The sequence below is a fragment of the Thunnus albacares genome, chromosome 13 (assembly GCF_914725855.1).
Source record: "Thunnus albacares chromosome 13, fThuAlb1.1, whole genome shotgun sequence".
NCBI lineage: Eukaryota > Metazoa > Chordata > Actinopteri > Scombriformes > Scombridae > Thunnus > Thunnus albacares.
The window spans coordinates 10,207,377-10,226,793 of record NC_058118.1 but is presented as its reverse complement, the minus strand read 5'-3'; the positions used below and the strand labels follow the sequence as shown (position 1 = coordinate 10,226,793).

The 19,417-nt window shown below is 39.9% G+C and overlaps 3 protein-coding genes across 3 annotated transcripts; all 3 read left to right on the top strand.

Moving 5' to 3' along the window:
• Positions 1 to 594: 594 nt before the first annotated feature.
• Positions 595 to 5,999, top strand: ppme1 (protein phosphatase methylesterase 1). The gene is made up of 14 exons (XM_044371608.1): positions 595 to 900; positions 1,791 to 1,884; positions 2,056 to 2,148; positions 2,273 to 2,330; positions 2,872 to 2,923; positions 3,267 to 3,421; positions 3,641 to 3,731; positions 4,015 to 4,080; positions 4,177 to 4,300; positions 4,423 to 4,552; positions 4,771 to 4,815; positions 4,954 to 5,018; positions 5,147 to 5,214; positions 5,564 to 5,999. The coding sequence occupies exons 1-14, from the start codon at positions 815 to 817 to the stop codon at positions 5,565 to 5,567; spliced, it is 1,131 nt and encodes a 376-aa protein (XP_044227543.1). The 5' UTR covers positions 595 to 814; the 3' UTR covers positions 5,568 to 5,999.
• Positions 6,000 to 7,666: 1,667 nt separating this feature from the next.
• On the top strand, positions 7,667 to 8,596 carry LOC122995783 (odorant receptor 131-2-like). The gene has a single exon (XM_044371154.1). It carries the CDS (start codon positions 7,667 to 7,669, stop codon positions 8,594 to 8,596), a length of 930 nt encoding a protein of 309 aa, XP_044227089.1.
• A 3,520-nt stretch (positions 8,597 to 12,116) lies between these two features.
• LOC122995782 (odorant receptor 131-2-like) lies at positions 12,117 to 13,046 on the top strand. The gene has a single exon (XM_044371153.1). It carries the CDS (start codon positions 12,117 to 12,119, stop codon positions 13,044 to 13,046), a length of 930 nt encoding a protein of 309 aa, XP_044227088.1.
• The last annotated feature ends 6,371 nt before the right edge of the window (positions 13,047 to 19,417 follow it).

The following is a 19,417-nucleotide window of genomic DNA, read 5'->3' as shown; positions in this document are numbered from 1 at the left end:
TGGGGGGAAATTACTTTCACCTAAAATAAAACAATCTGAGAAGGGAAAATATCGCTCTTTGGTTGAACTGCTGGCAACCAGTGTTATTATGGTTTTCATTGTTTTTTATTTTTATTTTGTTTTTAATTTTTGTTTTCAATCCAGTTTAGTTTCAGTTTCCAGAGAGGGTTTGCACATTTCAGTTTAGTGTTTTTATATTGCTTAAAAATGTTTAGTTTTAGTTTAGTTTTTATTAGTTTCAGCATTAGTTTTAGTTTTATTTAATATGGGGGTTATTTGTCAGGGGCAAGATTTAAGAAGTTCAGAGTAGGTATTACAATACAAACACAACACTTTGTGACTCAATAAACATATACACCAGTGCTTCCTCATGCTTGTTGGATTGACAAATGTTTGTTTTTTCTGAAGTCAGTTTTTATTTTTCATTTCAATAAACTGAAATGTTTTTCCACACCTAGTTTAGATTTAACTATAATAACCTTGCTGGTTACCTATGTTCACATACGTGATGAGGGGTCACAAGGTGGAAAAATGGGTCATGTTTTTTACAGACAGTAGAGGGCGGTAGTGTTTTAACCTACCAGGAAACAAAATCAGAGAAGAAGAAGAAGGCCGACCCAAAATAATCACAGCAGCCGCAGAAGAAGAGCGATTAGCCTTTTATTAGCCTTTAGCTTGTCAGATAAACGTAGTAACGGAGCAGAGGAAATTCATCCAATGTCTGGCTAGCGTCGGTGCTGGTGTCGGAGAAAAATCTTATGCTGCGAAAGAGAAGGACAGTTCCTGACAGAGACCGACCCCGACTGTCGACAACATGGAGAAACGGCTGCATTTAAACCTGCTAGCTTCCAGACCTCCTATGGCAGGTGGTTTTCAGTCCAGCTCCAAAATGAAAATGGGGTGAGTTTAGCCTGCTCAGTCTTAATAGCATGTTGTTTTGGCTTGATAACGTGATATTTAATCACATCTGCAGTCACATTAGCTGCTCTCTGATTCGTCTGCGCCATCAACACAGCTGCTATGATGCTAACCTGAACAAACATCACATTTATGACAGGCAGCTAATGACAGAACAGCTGAACTGATAGCCTTAGCTACTGCTGCTACCATCAGTGGTGAATAAAACGCCATATAAACATTAATATGAGTATTTACATTAGCTGGCAGCTCTGCCATTCAGGTACACTGATCCTATCCATCATTAGCTAAGATAAGCTAATATTTTTCACTGTGGATAAAGAAAATTCGTCACTCTAAAGCAGTTTCTTAAGATGGTGATGTCAGTGAGGTTTTGGCCCATTTTCTTGTTAATATCAACTTATACAACCTGTGTAGTGAAGGTCAAGACTTGTTTCTGGCTTGTTTACATCACCATGATACAGGGATTTTTAGCAGAGATGCACATTCATGTTGACACTGCATGTGCTGACTCAGGTTTTAACAAACAAACACTTCATTTATTCAGTATTAAGAGCTGTGTTTGTAGGTTAGCAATTTAAACACTTTTATGTTTGGTCATTTTGGTATGATCTCAAAAGATGACCTCAGTAAAGGTAAGATGGACTTTAGACATATCATTTAATCTCAATGGGCCATTAAGGGTTTTGGTGTGGCAGCATTTGATCATGTATAGTTATCAGGGAGTAGTCACCCTCATTAAACACACACCTAATATCTATGTCTTGCTCCTGAACGTTAATGCTTCTGCGTATTTTAATAATCCTGTTTCCCTTTTAGACAATAACAGCCACAGCTTTGTTTACACTGTGCTTATCTTTCATTTTATACAGACCTGGACGGAAGAGAGATTTCACACCGCTGCCCTGGAGTCATTACTTTGAAACCATGGAGGATGTTGAGGTGGAAAATGAAAATGGCAAAGATATATCCTTGCAGATTGCTGCTTCTGTTTGTCTGCAGGAAATTCAACATGAGTGATTTATACTACAAATCCAGTTACAAATAGTTGCACATTTTCACATTATTAGGTGCATTAAGTAATGTTCAGTGTATGTCATGTATGCACTGGCATGTATTTCCTTGACTTCCTTGAACATTTTCAGACTTTACTGCAGTGGCTCCCATGGTCCTGTGCTGCTCCTGCTCCACGGAGGAGGCCACTCTGCTCTGTCCTGGGCGGTGTTCACTGTGAGCATGATTACACAAACTCTGTGGCCTCTTAAGTCTGAAAACCATGTGTTGAAATACCAGCAACACAACATATAATATTTTTGAAACTGTTCGTTTTTCTTCCATGTTTGTGTCTTTACAGGCCGTCATATACAGCAGGATCAACTGCAGGGTGGTGGCAATGGACCTTCGAGCTCATGGTAAATGGTATAGGTAGTCACAGGACACAAAATTAGTTACTAGACATGTTTAATACATAGTTGAGGAAAATTTAGGAGTTTGTCTGAGTCCATCTCAGGACACCTTGATAACACCTGTTCTAATATGCAGGAAAATTGAGGTCTTGAATGATATTTGTCAGTTCAGTTAGGTAGTAATAGCAATCCTCTTTGAATAACGATGAGTGATTTAACAATCTTCTAGGTCACCTACTGTCCTATCCTATCCTATCCTATCCTATCCTATCCTATCCTATCCTTACCACTCTTTGTGTCTTTCCAATTGCAGTGATGAAATAAAGCAGTGATCACTTAATCTTTCATACTGACAGCATAATAACAAAGGTCCTTTATCAGATTTTGCTGCTCACATAGCAGGTACAGTGCCATTAGTGTCATTAGAGGTCAACTTTCCCCACATCCTGTGATCACAACCCACCCTACTTCATTTGGCAGGTCATTCTTCATATTCATGGGCTCAGATGGAAGAAATGGTTAAATTTGCTTATGTCTTTTCCTGCAGGTGACACTAAGGTGAAAAATCCTGAAGATCTCTCTGCAGATACAATGGCCAAGTAAGTAGTGTGTGGGGGTGTGTGTGTGTGTGTGTGTGTGTGTGTGTGTGTGTGTGGGGGGGGGGGGGGGGGGGGGGGGGGGGGGGGTTGTTGGGTGGGGCAAAGGCTGACAATTATTTTGTGAAAAGCACTTACACACTCAAATTAATCAGAGTAGCAATGAACTCTGATTCACTGCTACTCTGGTTCATTGCTACTCTGATTGAATCTCACTAGTGTCTTAATTCATTATTAAATACAGTCTCAGTCCTGAGGTTTCTGTCTGTATATTTAGAAATACTGAAACAAATGAATGGAAATGTAACATGGTTAACAGGTTATCTCTTGCTTTTTCTTTCTAAAGGGATATTGGCAAAGTGGTTGAGGCACTCTATGGAGATAACCCACCACCAATCATGATTATTGGACACAGCATGGGTGGGGCCATTGCAGTTCACACAGCTGCTGCCAACCATATACCATCCCTGCTCGGTCTCTGTGTCATTGACGTTGTAGAGGGTAAGTGCTCCCTCATTGTCTTATAGGGGCATAACTTCGTTTATCAAATCAAAAGGTGTTGATGTTATTCTTTTAGTCCACAGCTCTAGAGTTTTTCAGGCTTAAACTGATTACATCTGCAGTGTATTTAAATTAGAAATACTCATAATTCTTTCAAATGATGTTCTCACTATTGTATTACCGGGTATAATAATGACAAATCATCGTGTTTGCATTCAGGTACAGCAATGGATGCTTTGAACAGTATGCAGAATTTCCTCAGAAGTCGGCCAAAGACATTTAAATCTCTGGAAAATGCCATTGAATGGAGGTAAACATACACACACTGACACTGCTACATCTTGGAAGTATGATTGTGCAAATTATTTGGTTAATGTTAGCAAATAGTGTCATAAACATGATTTACTAAAACTAATAGGAGCCTTGTTTTAAGCATTTGCAATATTTTGGGCTTGAAAAGGGTGTATTTTGATTGTCAAGTTTTCACTTGGTTGAACAGCCTCCATCCTGAGAGTTTGGATTAGTAAGATTTCATTAAATTTCATCCAGTTATGATTCTTGTACACAAGACATTTCTTTTCCTTTCCTTTTAGTGTGAAGAGTGGCCAGATCCGAAACATAGAGTCAGCTCGGGTGTCAATGGGAGGCCAGGTGAAAAAGTATGTCTGCTACGATTCTCATCTGTACATTTAGTGCTGTGCAGGTTTGCAGGTTTCATTTACTGTATGTTACTTTTCCTCTTATGACATTCGCAGATGTGAGGAATCCACGAGCAGTCCAGGTGTCTCTAATAGCATTGAAGGTATAATAGAAGAGGAAGAGGAGGAAGAAGTGGAAGAAGAATCCAACAAGAAAAGAATGAAGGAAGATGATCAAGAGGTTCTGTCTGTCTTAATCCTCGTCTTACTCATGTATCGTGTGTGTGTGTATATATAATGTATATGTCTGTGTGTTGGAGAAAGGTTAAAAAATATCTTAAACAGTTGATTTCTTTCATACAGATAAAAAAGGAAAGTGTCTTCACCTGGCGAGTGGAGTTGTCAAAGACAGAAAAATACTGGGAGGGCTGGTTCAGAGGCCTGTCTGCCCTCTTTCTCACCTGCCCTGTGCCAAAACTGCTCCTGCTCGCAGGTTAGATCAGTCAAATCACCAAAGTGATCACAGTGAACTTACATTATTATTATTGGTACTTCATACACGAACATAAATAAGATCAAGGATGGGCAGATTTGATGGAATTTCAGCGCAGTCTCACTAGATTGGATGAATGCAGATAATATAAAGCTTTTTCCTAAGAAATGTTGCCATTGACTGCACCGTTAACATCCCTGACTTGTTCCATTGTACAGGAGTGGACAGGCTTGACAAAGACTTAACTATTGGACAGATGCAAGGTAAGGAGTACAAACTGAGATTTTCGGAATCGTTTCCGATGATTGTCTGAGTTGGACTGTCACTATATACTTCAGTACACAATCTTAAATCATAAGTGTAGTCACAGAGTGATCAATAATCTCACTGTTTGTCCTCAGGGAAGTTTCAGATGCAGGTCCTCCCACAGTGTGGTCATGCTGTCCATGAGGACGCACCTGAAAAAGTAAGTGGTGTTTAGCTGATCATATGAGCTGTATGTATTATTGAATATGATGTTTTATGTGTGTGTTCAGCTGCCGCTCTTTGATCCAGATTCAGTTTGTTGCTATCTTTCTCGTCATCTGTCACCAGGTAGCAGATGCTCTAGCAACATTTATGGTCCGGCACAAATTCACAGAGTTTAAGGAAGGATATCTGTGGTAAGTGAACTTCCTACCAGTAAGGATGTATACACTATAAAAGATTTGTTAGATATTCAAGCAGTTCATGGATTGTATATACTCAAGGATAATAATCATTCCGAATAGGTTTTGTATAGAATAAAGACTGAAATGTTGAACAAAAAGTAAAAATTACATTAAACGGTTGAATGTTTCACAGGATTTCACAGAATATAGCTGCAATGTGTCAGCTGTTTGAGGACATTCTGTGGTCCTTTTTAAAAGAATTTACAATTAAATTACATTGTTTTCTTTAAAAAATGAATAATTGCAAAAACAGAGATGTAATGTCCACATTGTCTGATTTTGTGTAATCATCTTTCTACAGCTAATTTCCAGTTTTCAGCCTAAATATAGCCAGCAGCCATAGAAGAAATGTTACGACTCATCGGCATCAACATACAATTTAACAGCAAATTAAGGAAAATATAATAAGCATTATTATTATTATTATTTTATTATTGTTATTATTATGTTGCTTTTGTTATGTAGATACTTTGCCTTTCAGCTTTGCCTTATTTTTATTTTAAAACACTGGGATTTGATTGTATTTTTCCTTTACAGTATTTTTTTTTTTTAATCTCTGAAATGTAATGCTACCCTTGTTTTAATGTTTTATTTTGGGTGATTGCATCACTGTTATAATACATGTTTGTAATGTTTGAATCCAAACAACGATTAAAGATGGATGCAGCAAAAAATGTCACCCATGCTTGTACGTATATTTGGAATGTGTATTAAAAGGACGTCATGATCATTTTAAATGTGGTAGTTCATCATTACATTATGTTGCAAGATACACGTAATTGGTGTTTGAAATAAGTGACAAATACATCTTCTATAATTATACTTCATTATATGAAGTAATAATAACCATAAGTCTTCACACCGTAGCTGTAAATGATGATTGTGCACACTTCTCAACCCTCTTCATTTTTTATGTTTTGAGTTCTCAAGTCAACATCTGAAGGAAAATTTTTGGATTTTTGTGAAGGAAATATTTTACATACTTGTCCAGAATTCTGGATTTATGGACCACTTTAGCGTTAGCAACATTAGCAACAAGCAGCTCTATTAAGCATCTCTTTTTACAAGTTCTTCTTTCAAAGCATCCTAAAACAGAAGAAACAAATCCTGTATATCTTCCTGCAGTATCTTAAAAGTTCAGGATGCTGCAGAAGTAGAAAACAACATCACAGTTTTTTAAACTTTGATGGAAGTGACATGTTTTTTTTCATGTGCCTGATTTACTCAAGGGAAAGAAATGCAGGCTTTAATTGTCCCTCCACAGACTAACACACTCAGAAATATCTTGTAATGATGTGCAATATAAACATTTGAATTATTAATGAACTGTAATGACTGTCCTCCAAAGAGCTAAAGCCACTGAGACCATTATGTGACTAGAGTCTAAACAATTTGTGTCCTAAACAGAAGTTCTTTGGTTGCATCATTTTAGGCCTAAAACACATTTTCAACAAAACTTTAAAAACATATGGGTTGAAGCTAAGGCAGGAAAGTGTATTTTTTCCTGTTTAGTAAATATATCTTTGTTACCTTGTGACTCTACGTTCAATAGAAATACTGTAGGATTGACTTACATTGGAGAGATTTTAGTGTGTGAGGCAAGAAACACTGTTGACCCCGACTACTGATTCCACCTGGCATTGAGTCTTTAAACCTTATTTTTCTTGCAACAAATGAAAACAAATCTGTCAATAAGGATCTGTCCACAGTGACTAGACATGATGATGAATCACAACATATTTTAACACTCATTTGGGCACCTGACTGATGTTTTAAGACAGACTTTAAGTATTGTTTAAGTTCAACAATGTGAAACAACAATATAACGCATACAATATATTTTAATACAACTGTAAATAAGCTGTGCTTCAGTAGCACACAACTTCTCCAACTCTTACTCATTCAAAGAAACCACGAGCAATGCTGAACTTTGACTGGCTGTTCAACTGAGGGTTGGGGTGATGAGGTCAAGAAGACACAGATGACTTATAAAAAGGATGTGATGGAGGTTAATTCACTCCTCAGCCCTGTTCACCAAAACCTCATTGTCAAATGAAGACAGACCAAACCAGTAACATGTAAGTAATGTGTCTCGTACATACTGATGAGACAATACATATAATTTCATAGATTGTATTTATTTCTGAAGTATTTTTATTTATTGTGAGACTTTGCAATTGTTGATGTTTTTGTATAATTTTTTACCCCTGAATTTATGACTTTGTTTCAGACCAACATGCTTATTTAAGATATTGTGTGACAGAATCATCCTGAACAGGCTTTTAATATCTAGGAATGATTATTAAAAATGAATGTTCATAATATTTACTGTTGATTACAAACAGTAAATAGTTGTTTTTTTGTGTATGCCCTGTCTTTACAAATGCTGCATGAAGCTGTGGTCATGAATAACACAACAGAAGTAACCCAGGTGATGCCGTTTCAGACACCTATCAAAGCTTTGTTGTCCATGCTGCCGTGTCTCCTTTTCCTGTATGTAAATGCAGTCATGCTGTTCGCCTTGTTGAGGAAGCCCCTCTTACTGGAGTCCTCTCGCTACATCCTGTTCGGTCATTTACTCATCATCGACACCCTCCAACTTCTAGTGACTATGTTGCTTTACCTCTTTGCTGAGACCATGGTCAGAATGATCAGCTACGTTTGTGTAACTGTCACGCTGCTTGCAGTCGCCACTTACAAAATGTCACCCATCAACCTGGCTGTGATGTCTTTGGAGAGGTATGTTGCTATTTGTTTTCCACTGAGGCACACGGACATTACCACCAACAGGACGACGGGCACAGCCATCACTGTTATGTGGATAGTGGGCTCTTTGGACTCACTCACCCAGTTTTTCCTGTTTATCAGTCTGGAGAACACAGGTTTCATTCTGCAAAGTTTCTGCACTAAAAGCAATGTCTTCCGTCTAAAGATTTATTCAACTGTATATAACGCCTTCACCGCTATATATTTTGTGTTGGTGAGTCTGATTATCATCTATACATATATTGCTATCATGATTGTTGTAAAGTCAGCCTCGGCTAATGTTCATGAAGCCATGAAGGCCTGCAAGACAGTGTTATTGCATCTGTTTCAGTTGTGCCTTTGTCTCACCTCCACTCTGTTTAATATGATATCCCCCAATAAGATGGCGACCATAAATACTGCAATGGCTATTACTACTCGGTATGTCCTCTTTTTAAGTCTTATTGTCTTTCCTAAGTGTTTGAGCCCACTCATATACGGCCTCAGAGATGACACCCTCAGACATATCTTCAGATACTATTTCACCTTTGGTTTCAAAGTCACTATTAAGCCATCTCCAAAGTCTTGATAAATAAATAAGAATTAAAAATATGGTTTAAATGTTTTTTGTCTGTTTCTTAAAGGTAGTGTTCACTGATATGCTGATTTTAAACTTAAATTAGTGTTTGCATTTACTCCTATACAAGACAACTACAATGCTGTATAAAGCAGGTATTTTGTCAAGCAGCTGTAAAGTCTGAGAATTATTGTCTAAAATCATGTCTCCTCAATGAACCATGTCTATTTTCAGGGTAAAAGCTTGACTGTAATTAACATAGTGCATACAAATAAATGTCACCCTCAATACACCTTTTTTGGTGAAATGTGTGTTAATAAAAGACCTCATTTGTACACAGTAATGATGTGACAAAGATATTTGATAATACACTGTAAAAAAAAAAAAAAAAAAGATGACAAATTGTGTTAAATATCTAGTCTTGACTGTTGGACAAGTTTGTAATGAGACAAAACCCAGTAAGGTGTCAGAAGTGCACGATGCACTAAACGATTGAGTGTTTCAATCTGTAGTATCTTTAATTTTCTTTCATATATACAATTACCTGTTTTTACAGTATATTACACATAGTGAGAAACAATATCTATACAAAAGAAATAATGATCGATGTATGATTGTGTGCGTTTATATAATATCAATGATAACTCTACTGACAATAAAAGAAAAATGTGCATATTGTAACTTCCTTTAAAGTTACCATTAGAAGAGAAAATCATTCAAATATTTTACAATGAACAGTTTGTTGGTTGATGAGGTTTATTGATGTTTTATTCACATCATTTTGCTTTAGTGCAATGTTTTTGCATCTCTATTTTAACTTGTACACTCAACTATTTTCTGCCTCTTCTCCTTTGTATAAATATAATGCTGTCCACAGTGACTAGACATGATGATGATAGGATATGACGTGTCGATCAGAACAAACAAGACGAGCTTCAGGTTTGTTTATTCTAGTAAAAGTAGAATCAGGTACAGCTACAATTTAATCAGAACAATGTCCGTCACTGTCCGTGTTGTTGGCATATTGGTTCATGGTGAAATACTGTATCAACAATCTGGATTGCAATGAAATTTGGCATTTATGGTCTCCCGAGGATGAAACTGGTTTTGGTCCAAACTACACTTAAAGGTACCCTGTGGGATTTTTGACCACTAGTGGAACTATGTTTTTATGAGTGGGCCCCCATTTTGCGGGCGACACGATACACATTCCTGCCAATGGTTGCACATTATTCCTCCGATGTACAAAAATCACAGCCATTCACCCATAAGCCAGGGAAGAAGACTGCAAGCAAGTGAATAATTGATGTAAACAATGTGTAATGCTTTATGAGGAACGAAATAATTTAACATGTTTTTAGACCTCAAGGAGACACTGACAATGTGTTTTGGTGAGAAAATCAGAAATTTAGTTTACAAAAAACTCCATAAGAAGGCAGCTTTAAGTTTGTGACGGTATACCTTTAATACTAATGATGGAAAAGGTTTGATGCTAACATAGCATGCTAATGCTATTCTAACTCTACAGTAAGAAATGTTAGCATAATGTTAACAAATGGTTTTATGTTTCCTGCATCTCTGTGTCATGTTAATAACAAGACATGGGTAGACAAAAGAAGTAGCTCATACAAATGTAGAACATTATTTGGACATTATTAAAAACACATATGTCATAACTACTGAAGAAGGAGCTTTCAGAAAATTTCCACTCACAAAGTCAAGAATACATCAGCAGGTTGTTCAACTTTTACTTGTGAACAACCACGTAAAGGCACTGTAAGTCCAGCTGAGGTTGAGAACAGCTCAGACATTAATGTGATTCAAAGACTAACAACATAGAGCAGAGCCTCTAACAAGGTCAATGGGAGCATTCAGTTTTTAGGAGCATTTAAGGCTTAAGGTTTTCCTTTGACACTACCCTCAAGCCAACTGAAATTCACATTTTCATCAGTCAGTGTTTTTGCCAACGATATCTCAAGCTGAACCTGCACCAGTCTGCTGATGGTGAAGAGTAATTATGGGAATGATTTTATGGCTTGACAACCAATATGTGGTCAATATGTTGCCATATTCAAACTAAAAGTAACTATATAAAAATGCACACTTCTTGCTCATCTCTGCTGTTGAAGTATTGCCTAAACACATCTGAACAGGCTGTTTTAATAGGCTGTATATGCTGTTGTTTAAATATTGATGACACAATGCAACACAATGATTTGAATTTCCCTTTTAGTTTATAGCTCATCAGCTTGTCAGTTAACCATTTAGAAATCCTCTCACCAATTTTTTATGGATTTTGGCAAATTTTGCACCTAAAGGACAGACTCACATTTTTTCAAGTCCATCTTAAAACAATAGTCAGGTGCCAAAATGAACACTGACACATGTTTTTCTTGCTGTAATCATTCATCCTGTTCATACTGACCATGAAGACATCCCTTCATTATGCACTTTCACTAGAAGTGGTGGGGGTAAATTCCAAATCCCTCCTTCCATGCAAAAATGTATTTAAAGGTTTATTTGAAGCTAATATGAAGCTTCAGCAGTCTGAATTAGTCAAATCAAGTCAATATACCTTTCAATGTGACAGTCTTTTTAGTGCCAAATTCCTTTTTTTTGTTACTATCCTTCTACTGCAGCTGAAAAGGAAAACACTGTCTGTTGAGACACAAGGGAATTTTTACTAAAAAGACAAACTGTGGAAGATATCCACTTTATTTGACTAACTCGAACAGCTGAAGCTTCATATTATCCTAAGATAAACTTTTAAATTCATTTTTGTTCAAAATGAGGAGTGTCGATTTTGTCCCTCATCACATACATTGAAATCACATAATGAAGGGATCTTCTAATAGTCAGTATGAACAGGAGGAATAATTACAGCAAGAAAAACATGTTTTAACACTCATTTGGGCACCTGACTGATGTTTTAAGACAGACTTTAAGTATCCTTTAAGTTCAACAATGTGAAACAACAATATAACACATACAATATATTTTAATACAACTGTAAATAAGCTGTGCTTCAGTAGCACACAACTTCTCTGACTCTTACTCATTCAAAGAAACCACGAGCAATGCTGAGCTTTGACTGGCTGTTCAACTGAGGGTTGGGGAGATGATGTCAAGAAGACACAGATGACTTATAAAAAGGATGTGATGGAGGTTAATTCACTCCTCAGACCTGTTCACCAAAACCTCATTGTCAAATGAAGACAGACCAAACCAGTAACATGTAAGTAATGTGTCTCGTACATACTGATGAGACAATACATATAATTTCATAGATTGTATTTAGTTCTGAAGTATTTTTATTTATTGTGAAACTTTGCAATTGTTGATGTTTTTGTGTAATTTTTAACCCCTGAATTTGTGACTTTGTTTCAGACCAACATGCTTTGTGTGACAGCTTTTAACATCCAGGAATGGTTATTAAAAATGAATGTTCATAATATTTACTGTTGATTACAAAAACATGATATGTTTTTTTGTGTATGCCCTGTCTTTACAAATGCTGCATGAAGCTGTGGTCATGAATAACACAACAGAAGTAACCCAGGTGATGCCGTTTCAGACACCTATCAAAGCTTTGCTGTCCATGCTGCCATGTCTCCTCTTCCTGTATGTAAATGCAGTCATGCTGTTCGCCTTGTTGAGGAAGCCCCTCTTACTGGAGTCCTCTCGCTACATCCTGTTCGGTCATTTACTCATCATCGACTCTCTCCAACTTCTAGTGACTATGTTGCTTTACCTCTTTGCTGTGACCATGGTCAGAATGATCAGCTACGTTTGTGTAACTGTCACGCTGCTTGCAGTCGTCACTGTTAAAATGTCACCCATCAACCTGGCTGTGATGTCTTTGGAGAGGTATGTTGCTATTTGTTTTCCACTGAGGCACACGGACATTACCACCACCAGGACAACGGGCATAGCCGTCACTGTTATGTGGATATTGGCCTCTTTGGACTCACTCACCCAGTTTTTCCTGTTTATCAGTCTGGAGAACACAGGTTTCACTCTGCAAAGTTTCTGCACTAAAAACGATGTCTTCCGTCTAAAGATTTATTCGACTGTATATAACGCCTTCACTGCTATATATTTTGTGTTGGTGAGTCTGATTATCATCTATACATATATTGCTATCATGATTGTTGTAAAGTCAGCTTCGGCTAATGTTCGTAAAGCTATTAAAGCTTGCAAGACAGTGTTGTTGCATCTGCTTCAGTTGTGCCTTTGTCTCACCTCCACTCTGTTTAATATGATTATCTCCAATAACATGTTGAATATAAATACTGCAATGGCTATTAATATTCGGTATGCCCTCTTTGTAAGTCTTATTGTCTTTCCTAAGTGTTTGAGCCCACTCATATACGGCCTCAGAGATGACACCCTCAGACATATCTTCAGATACTATTTCACCTTTGGTTTCAAAGTCACTATTAAGCCATCTCCAAAGTCTTGATAAATAAATAAGAATTAAAAATATAGTTTAAATGTTTTTTGTCTGTTTCTTAAAGGTAGTGTTCACTGATACGCTGATTTTAAACTTAAAGTAGTGTTTGCATTTACTCCTATACAAGACAACTACAATGCTGCATAAAGCAGGTATTTTGTCAAGCAGCTGTAAAGTCTGAGAATTATTGTCTAAAATCATGTCTCCTCAATGAACCATGTCTATTTTCAGGGTAAAAGCTTGACTGTAATTAACATAGTGCATACAAATAAATGTCACCCTCAATACACCTTTTTTGGTGAAATGTGTGTTAATAAAAGACCTCATTTGTACACAGTAATGATGTGACAAAAATATTTGATAATACACTGTAAAAAAAAGTAAAAGATGACAAATTGTGTTAAATATCTAGTCTTGACTGTTGGACAAGTTTGTAATGAGACAAAACCCAGTAAGGTGTCAGAAGTGCACGATGCACTAAACGATTGAGTGTTTCAATCTGTAGTATCTTTAATTTTCTTTCATATATACAATTACCTGTTTTTACAGTATATTACACATAGTGAGAAACAATATCTATACAAAAGAAATAATGATCGATGTATGATTGTGTGCGTTTATATAATATCAATGATAACTCTACTGACAATAAAAGAAAAATGTGCATATTGTAACTTCCTTTAAAGTTACCATTAGAAGAGAAAATCATTCAAATATTTTACAATGAACAGTTTGTTGGTTGATGAGGTTTATTGATGTTTTATTCACATCATTTTGCTTTAGTGCAATGTTTTTGCATCTCTATTTTAACTTGTACACTCAACTATTTTCTGCCTCTTCTCCTTTGTATAAATATAATGCTGTCCACAGTGACTAGACATGATGATGATAGGATATGACGTGTCGATCAGAACAAACAAGACGAGCTTCAGGTTTGTTTATTCTAGTAAAAGTAGAATCAGGTACAGCTACAATTTAATCAGAACAATGTCCGTCACTGTCCGTGTTGTTGGCATATTGGTTCATGGTGAAATACTGTATCAACAATCTGGATTGCAATGAAATTTGGCATTTATGGTCTCCCGAGGATGAAACTGGTTTTGGTCCAAACTACACTTAAAGGTACCCTGTGGGATTTTTGACCACTAGTGGAACTATGTTTTTATGAGTGGGCCCCCATTTTGCGGGCGACACGATACACATTCCTGCCAATGGTTGCACATTATTCCTCCGATGTACAAAAATCACAGCCATTCACCCATAAGCCAGGGAAGAAGACTGCAAGCAAGTGAATAATTGATGTAAACAATGTGTAATGCTTTATGAGGAACGAAATAATTTAACATGTTTTTAGACCTCAAGGAGACACTGACAATGTGTTTTGGTGAGAAAATCAGAAATTTAGTTTACAAAAAACTCCATAAGAAGGCAGCTTTAAGTTTGTGACGGTATACCTTTAATACTAATGATGGAAAAGGTTTGATGCTAACATAGCGTGCTAATGCTATTCTAATTCTACAGTAAGAAATGTTAGCATAATGTTAACAAATGGTTTTATGTTTATTGCATCTCTGTGTCATGTTAATAACAAGACATGGGTAGACAAAAGAAGCAGCTCATACAAATGTAGAACATTATTTGGACATTATTAAAAACACATATGTCATAACTACTGAAGAAGGAGCTTTCAGAAAATTTCCACTCACAAAGTCAAGAATACATCAGCAGGTTGTTCAACTTTTACTTGTGAACAACCACGTAAAGGCACTGTAAGTCCAGCTGAGGTTGAGAACAGCTCAGACATTAATGTGATTCAAAGACTAACAACATAGAGCAGAGCCTCTAACAAGGTCAATGGGAGCATTCAGTTTTTAGGAGCATTTAAGGCTTAAGGTTTTCCTTTGACACTACCCTCAAGCCAACTGAAATTCACATTTTCATCAGTCAGTGTTTTTGCCAACGATATCTCAAGCTGAACCTTCATCAGTCTGCTGATGGTGAAGAGTAATTATGGGAATGATATTATAGCTTGGTCAGTATGAACAGGAGGAATAATTACAGCAAGAAAAACTGTCAAAGTCTGCTCTCCCCCTCACCTGTTGCTGTGGGAATTGTCCAGTCATTCAATCTCACTCTCTGCTCTGCCACACCCCTCATTAGTTCAGCCACTTTCACCTGGTGCTCCCACCTGCTCATCATCTCCAATCAAACTAGTATATAAGCTGCCTCAGTCCACTCCCTCTTTGTCAGATTGTCTATGCTGCTATGTTAAGTCGTCTTGCCTTCATCTCTGGACTGCCTTCCTGGTTCCTGATCGGCTCGTCTCCGACCATCGCTCCTCGTCTCTGCCCTGGTAAACCCACCAGCCTTCTGTCCCTGACTCTGAGTTCTGCCTGCCTGTTTCCTGGTCTTTGTCTGCTTGTGGTTGAGAGACTTTCCAATTCCTGCTCTGCCATCTTCTCTGGTTACATCTGCTCTGCTCCCTATTTACCTGCTGCTAAAGCAGCCCAAAGCCACATCTCTGCCTCCGTACCGCCCCTAAGACTGTGCTATTGACCTCTTGCCTGGGACTTCACCCCCCAAGGGGTGCCTGTACTCCCTGTCTGAGCCCGAGAGAAAGGCCATGGAGACTTACATCAATGACTCAACGCCTTCGAGCTGCTCCAGGGGGCCACCATTTTCACCAAGCTCAATCTGCGCAACACCTACCACCTTGTCCGTATCAGAGAGGGAGACGAGTGGAAAACGGCCTTCAACACCCTGACAGGGCAATACGAGTACCTTGTCATGCCATTTGGCCTCACCAATGCCCCCGCTGTCTTCCAGGCCCTGGCAAACGATGTTTTCGAGACATGCTCAACCGGTTCGTCTTTGTCTACCTGGATGACATTCTCATCTTCTCCCAGTCCAGAGAGGAACACATTCACCATGTCCAAGCCGTCCTCCAGTGCCTCCTTGAGAACTCCCTGTTCATCAAAGCTGAGAAGTGTGAGTTCCATGCCTTGTGAGTGTCCTTCCTGGGGAACATAGTTGCACAAGACAGTGTACAGATGGACCCAGCTAAAGTCTCCGCCGTCACCTCCTGGCCTGTTCCTGAGACCTGCAAACAGCTTCAGTGCTTCCTGGATTTTGCCAATTTCTACCGCCACTTCATCCACAATTACAGCTCTGTGGCAGCTCCTCTCACCTCCCTGACCTCCTCCAAGGTGCCTTTTCAGTGGTCACCCTCCACTGACAAAGCCTTCCAAACCCTCAAAACACGGTTCACCTCAGCACCCATCCTTCAGATGCCCGACCCTAATCACCAGTTTGTTGTGGAGGTGGACGCCTCTGATGTGGGGGTAGGGGCCGTCCTGTCCCAGCGCTCTGCCACTGACCAGAGGTTCCACCCATGTGCCTTCTTCTCTCGGCATTTGTCGCCTGCCGAGAGAAATTATGATATTGGCAACAAGGAGCTGCTGGCAGTGAAGATGGCCCTCGAAGAGTAGCGTCATTGGTTGGAGGGTACCAAAGAGCCTTTTCTTGTCTGGACTGACCACAAGAACTTGGAGTACATCTGATCTGCTAAAAGACTGAATTCCCGCCAAGCCCGTTGGTGCCTACTCTTTGCCCAGTTCAACTTTACCCTTTCCTACTGCCCTGGGTCACGTAATGCTAAACCCGACGCCCTGTCCCGGCAGTTCCAGAGAGCGGAGGAATCTGGAAAGAGGCCAGAGCCCATCCTCCCTGGGTCCTGTCTTGTCGCCGCAGTGACCTGGGACATTGAGGAGAGGGTGAGAGCAGCTGCTGAGGGACAGCCTGGTCCCAGCTCCTGCCCGCCAAACTACTTGTTTGTCCCTCCAGCCTTGAGGTCAGAGGTGCTGCAGTGGGCCCACTCCTCCAAGCTCTCCTGCCACCCTGGTGCTCGACAGACACAGCACGCCCTCCTCCAGTGCTTCTGGTGGCCCAATTTGGAAGAGGACACCCAGGACTTCGTCAAAGCCTGCCCAGTCTGTAATCAACACAAGACCTCCCGCCAGGCCCTGGCAGGACTTCTGCAGGCTCTTCCTGTTCCCCATCGCCCGTGGTCCCACATCTCCATGGACTTTGTGACGGGCCTTCCCTCTTCTGAAGGCCACACTGTCATCCTGACCATCATGGACCACTTCAGTAAAATGCTCTGCCAAGCTCCCTTTAGCCAAGGGAACTGCTCAGTTGGTCCTGCTCTAGATATTCCGTCTTCTCATGGCCTCCCTGTCGATGTGGTGTCGGACCGTGGGCCTCAAGTTGCCTCAGTTTTTTGGAGAGAGTTTTGCAGGCTCCTGGGTGCCACCGCCAATCTGTGCTCCGGCTTCCACCTTCAGACCAATGGGCAAACGGAGCACATGAACCAGGAGTTGGAAATGGCCCTGCGGTGCATGGCCTCCCAGAACCCCTCCTCCTGGACCTCACAACTGTTGTGGGTAGAATATGCCCACAACTCCCTCATCTGCTCTGTCACCAGCCTCTCTCCTTTCCAATGTGCCTACAACTATCAACCGCCGTTATTCTCCACCCAGGAGAAGGAGGTTTCCCGCCCGTCTGTCCAAGCCTTCATCTGCCACTGCTGCAGAACCTGGCTCCGGGCCCGTTCCGCCGCCAACCGCTGCCACACCCCTGCACCTACTTACCAAGCAGGTCAGTGAGTGTGGCTCTCCACCGGAGACCTGCCCCTCCACATGGAATCCAGGGAGATGGCACCCAAACACATTGGACCCGTCGCAATACAGAAGGTCATCAACCCCGTTGCCAGTCCATGACGCCCTGCCTACGGCCTTCCAGCAGTGAGTACTCCCTGCCCCTCTCTGCACACTGCTGCTTCTCCCGGAGCTCTGGACTAGAGACTGCTCTTGAGCAGTGTTGCGTCTTTCTCTTCTTTGTCACCGATCAAGCCTCCCGAGGAACTGTTGGACTGTTGCCAGCGCTGTGGTTTGTCTGCCTTGGGAGTGGAAGATCAGGGTTTGATTCCCGGTGGAGCCATACTCACCAGAACTGTGTTTCTCTGACCGTGCTACTATTGTCTTGACATTGTGTGGAATAAAGGCTGTAAAATATATACTGGTGTCGTTTGTGCTGCAATTGGGTCCATTCTATACCCGTTACAAAAACTTGTTTCAACGCTCATTTGGGCACCTGACTGATGTTTTAAGACAGACTTTAAGTATCCTTTAAGTTCAACAATGTGAAACAACAATATAACACATACAATATATTTTAATAGTGCTGTAAATAAACTGTGCTTCAGTAGCACACAACTTCTCCGACTCTTCCTCATTCAAAGAAACCACGAGCAAGGCTAAGCTTTGACTGGCTGTTCAACTGAAGGTTGGGGTGATGATGTCAAGAAGACACAGATGAGAGTGATAAGGTCTCCCATCTGCACTGAACCTCTTTTAACGCACTTAGACAATAGAAGGCACATATATCGAAGGACTAGTAGGGTGTGTGCGGATCTGACAACCCGGGCCGACAGTCATCTGAGCTGGTGGGGTTGATGGGGGGGGTGGGAGGCCTTGTGGGTCTAGGTTCACGCACCCTGACGCCCCCCCCCCCCCCCCCCCGGGTTGGATGGCACCTCGACTGGGTTAAGGGCCAGAGCATGCAGAGGAACTAACTGGCATCTCTATCTCATTCTTCAACTCTAAGTTCTGCTCTCCCCGTCTCCCCTTTCCAGTGAGCCCCACCTAAACCATACTACCCCAGATCACCATACTCATTGTCATATCTTCGGTACAGTGCCACCACATAACATTCCATACAATCAAACATGCACACATCCATCATACACACACACACTCACACACATCGTACACATACACACGCACACACCCACACGCACACACACACTCACCCTCACAGCCCCCCACGCTTATTTTACTTCCTTTAACAAGAAATCATGTCTTTGTCAATAATGTTTCTGTCTTTGTAAGGTCTGTGTATTTCCTACAATATCTATGTATGTCTAATAATCAATAGTCTCTGAAATACATGTATATGTCACCTATTGCAAAAAAAAAAAAAAAAATAGAAGTAAAAAAAAAAAAAAAGACACAGATGACTTATAAAAAGGACGTGACGGAGGTTAATTCACTCCTCAGCCCTGTTCACCAAAACCTCATTGTCAAATGAAGACAGACCAAACCAGTAACATGTAAGTAATGTGTCTCATACATACTGATGAGACAATACATATAATTTCATAGATTGTATTTATTTCTGAAGTATTTTTATTTATTGTGAGACTTTGCAATTGTTGATGTTTTTGTATAATTTTTAACCCCTGAATTTATGACTTTGTTTCAGACCAACATGCTTATTTAAGATATTGTGTGACAGAATCATCCTGAACAGGCTTTTAATAT

Excerpts from the sequence above, each read along its gene's own strand:
- LOC122995782 (XM_044371153.1), top strand. The coding sequence starts at position 12,117 with ATGAATAACACAACAGAAGTAACCCAGGTGATGCCGTTTCAGACACCT.
- ppme1 (XM_044371608.1), top strand. The coding sequence starts at position 815 with ATGGAGAAACGGCTGCATTTAAACCTGCTAGCTTCCAGACCTCCTATG. Across the intron at positions 4,081-4,176 it reads ATGGGAGGCCAGGTGAAAAA|ATGTGAGGAATCCACGAGCA; the intron begins GTATGTCTGCTA and ends TGACATTCGCAG. Across the intron at positions 4,816-4,953 it reads AACTATTGGACAGATGCAAG|GGAAGTTTCAGATGCAGGTC; the intron begins GTAAGGAGTACA and ends GTTTGTCCTCAG.
- LOC122995783 (XM_044371154.1), top strand. The coding sequence starts at position 7,667 with ATGAATAACACAACAGAAGTAACCCAGGTGATGCCGTTTCAGACACCT.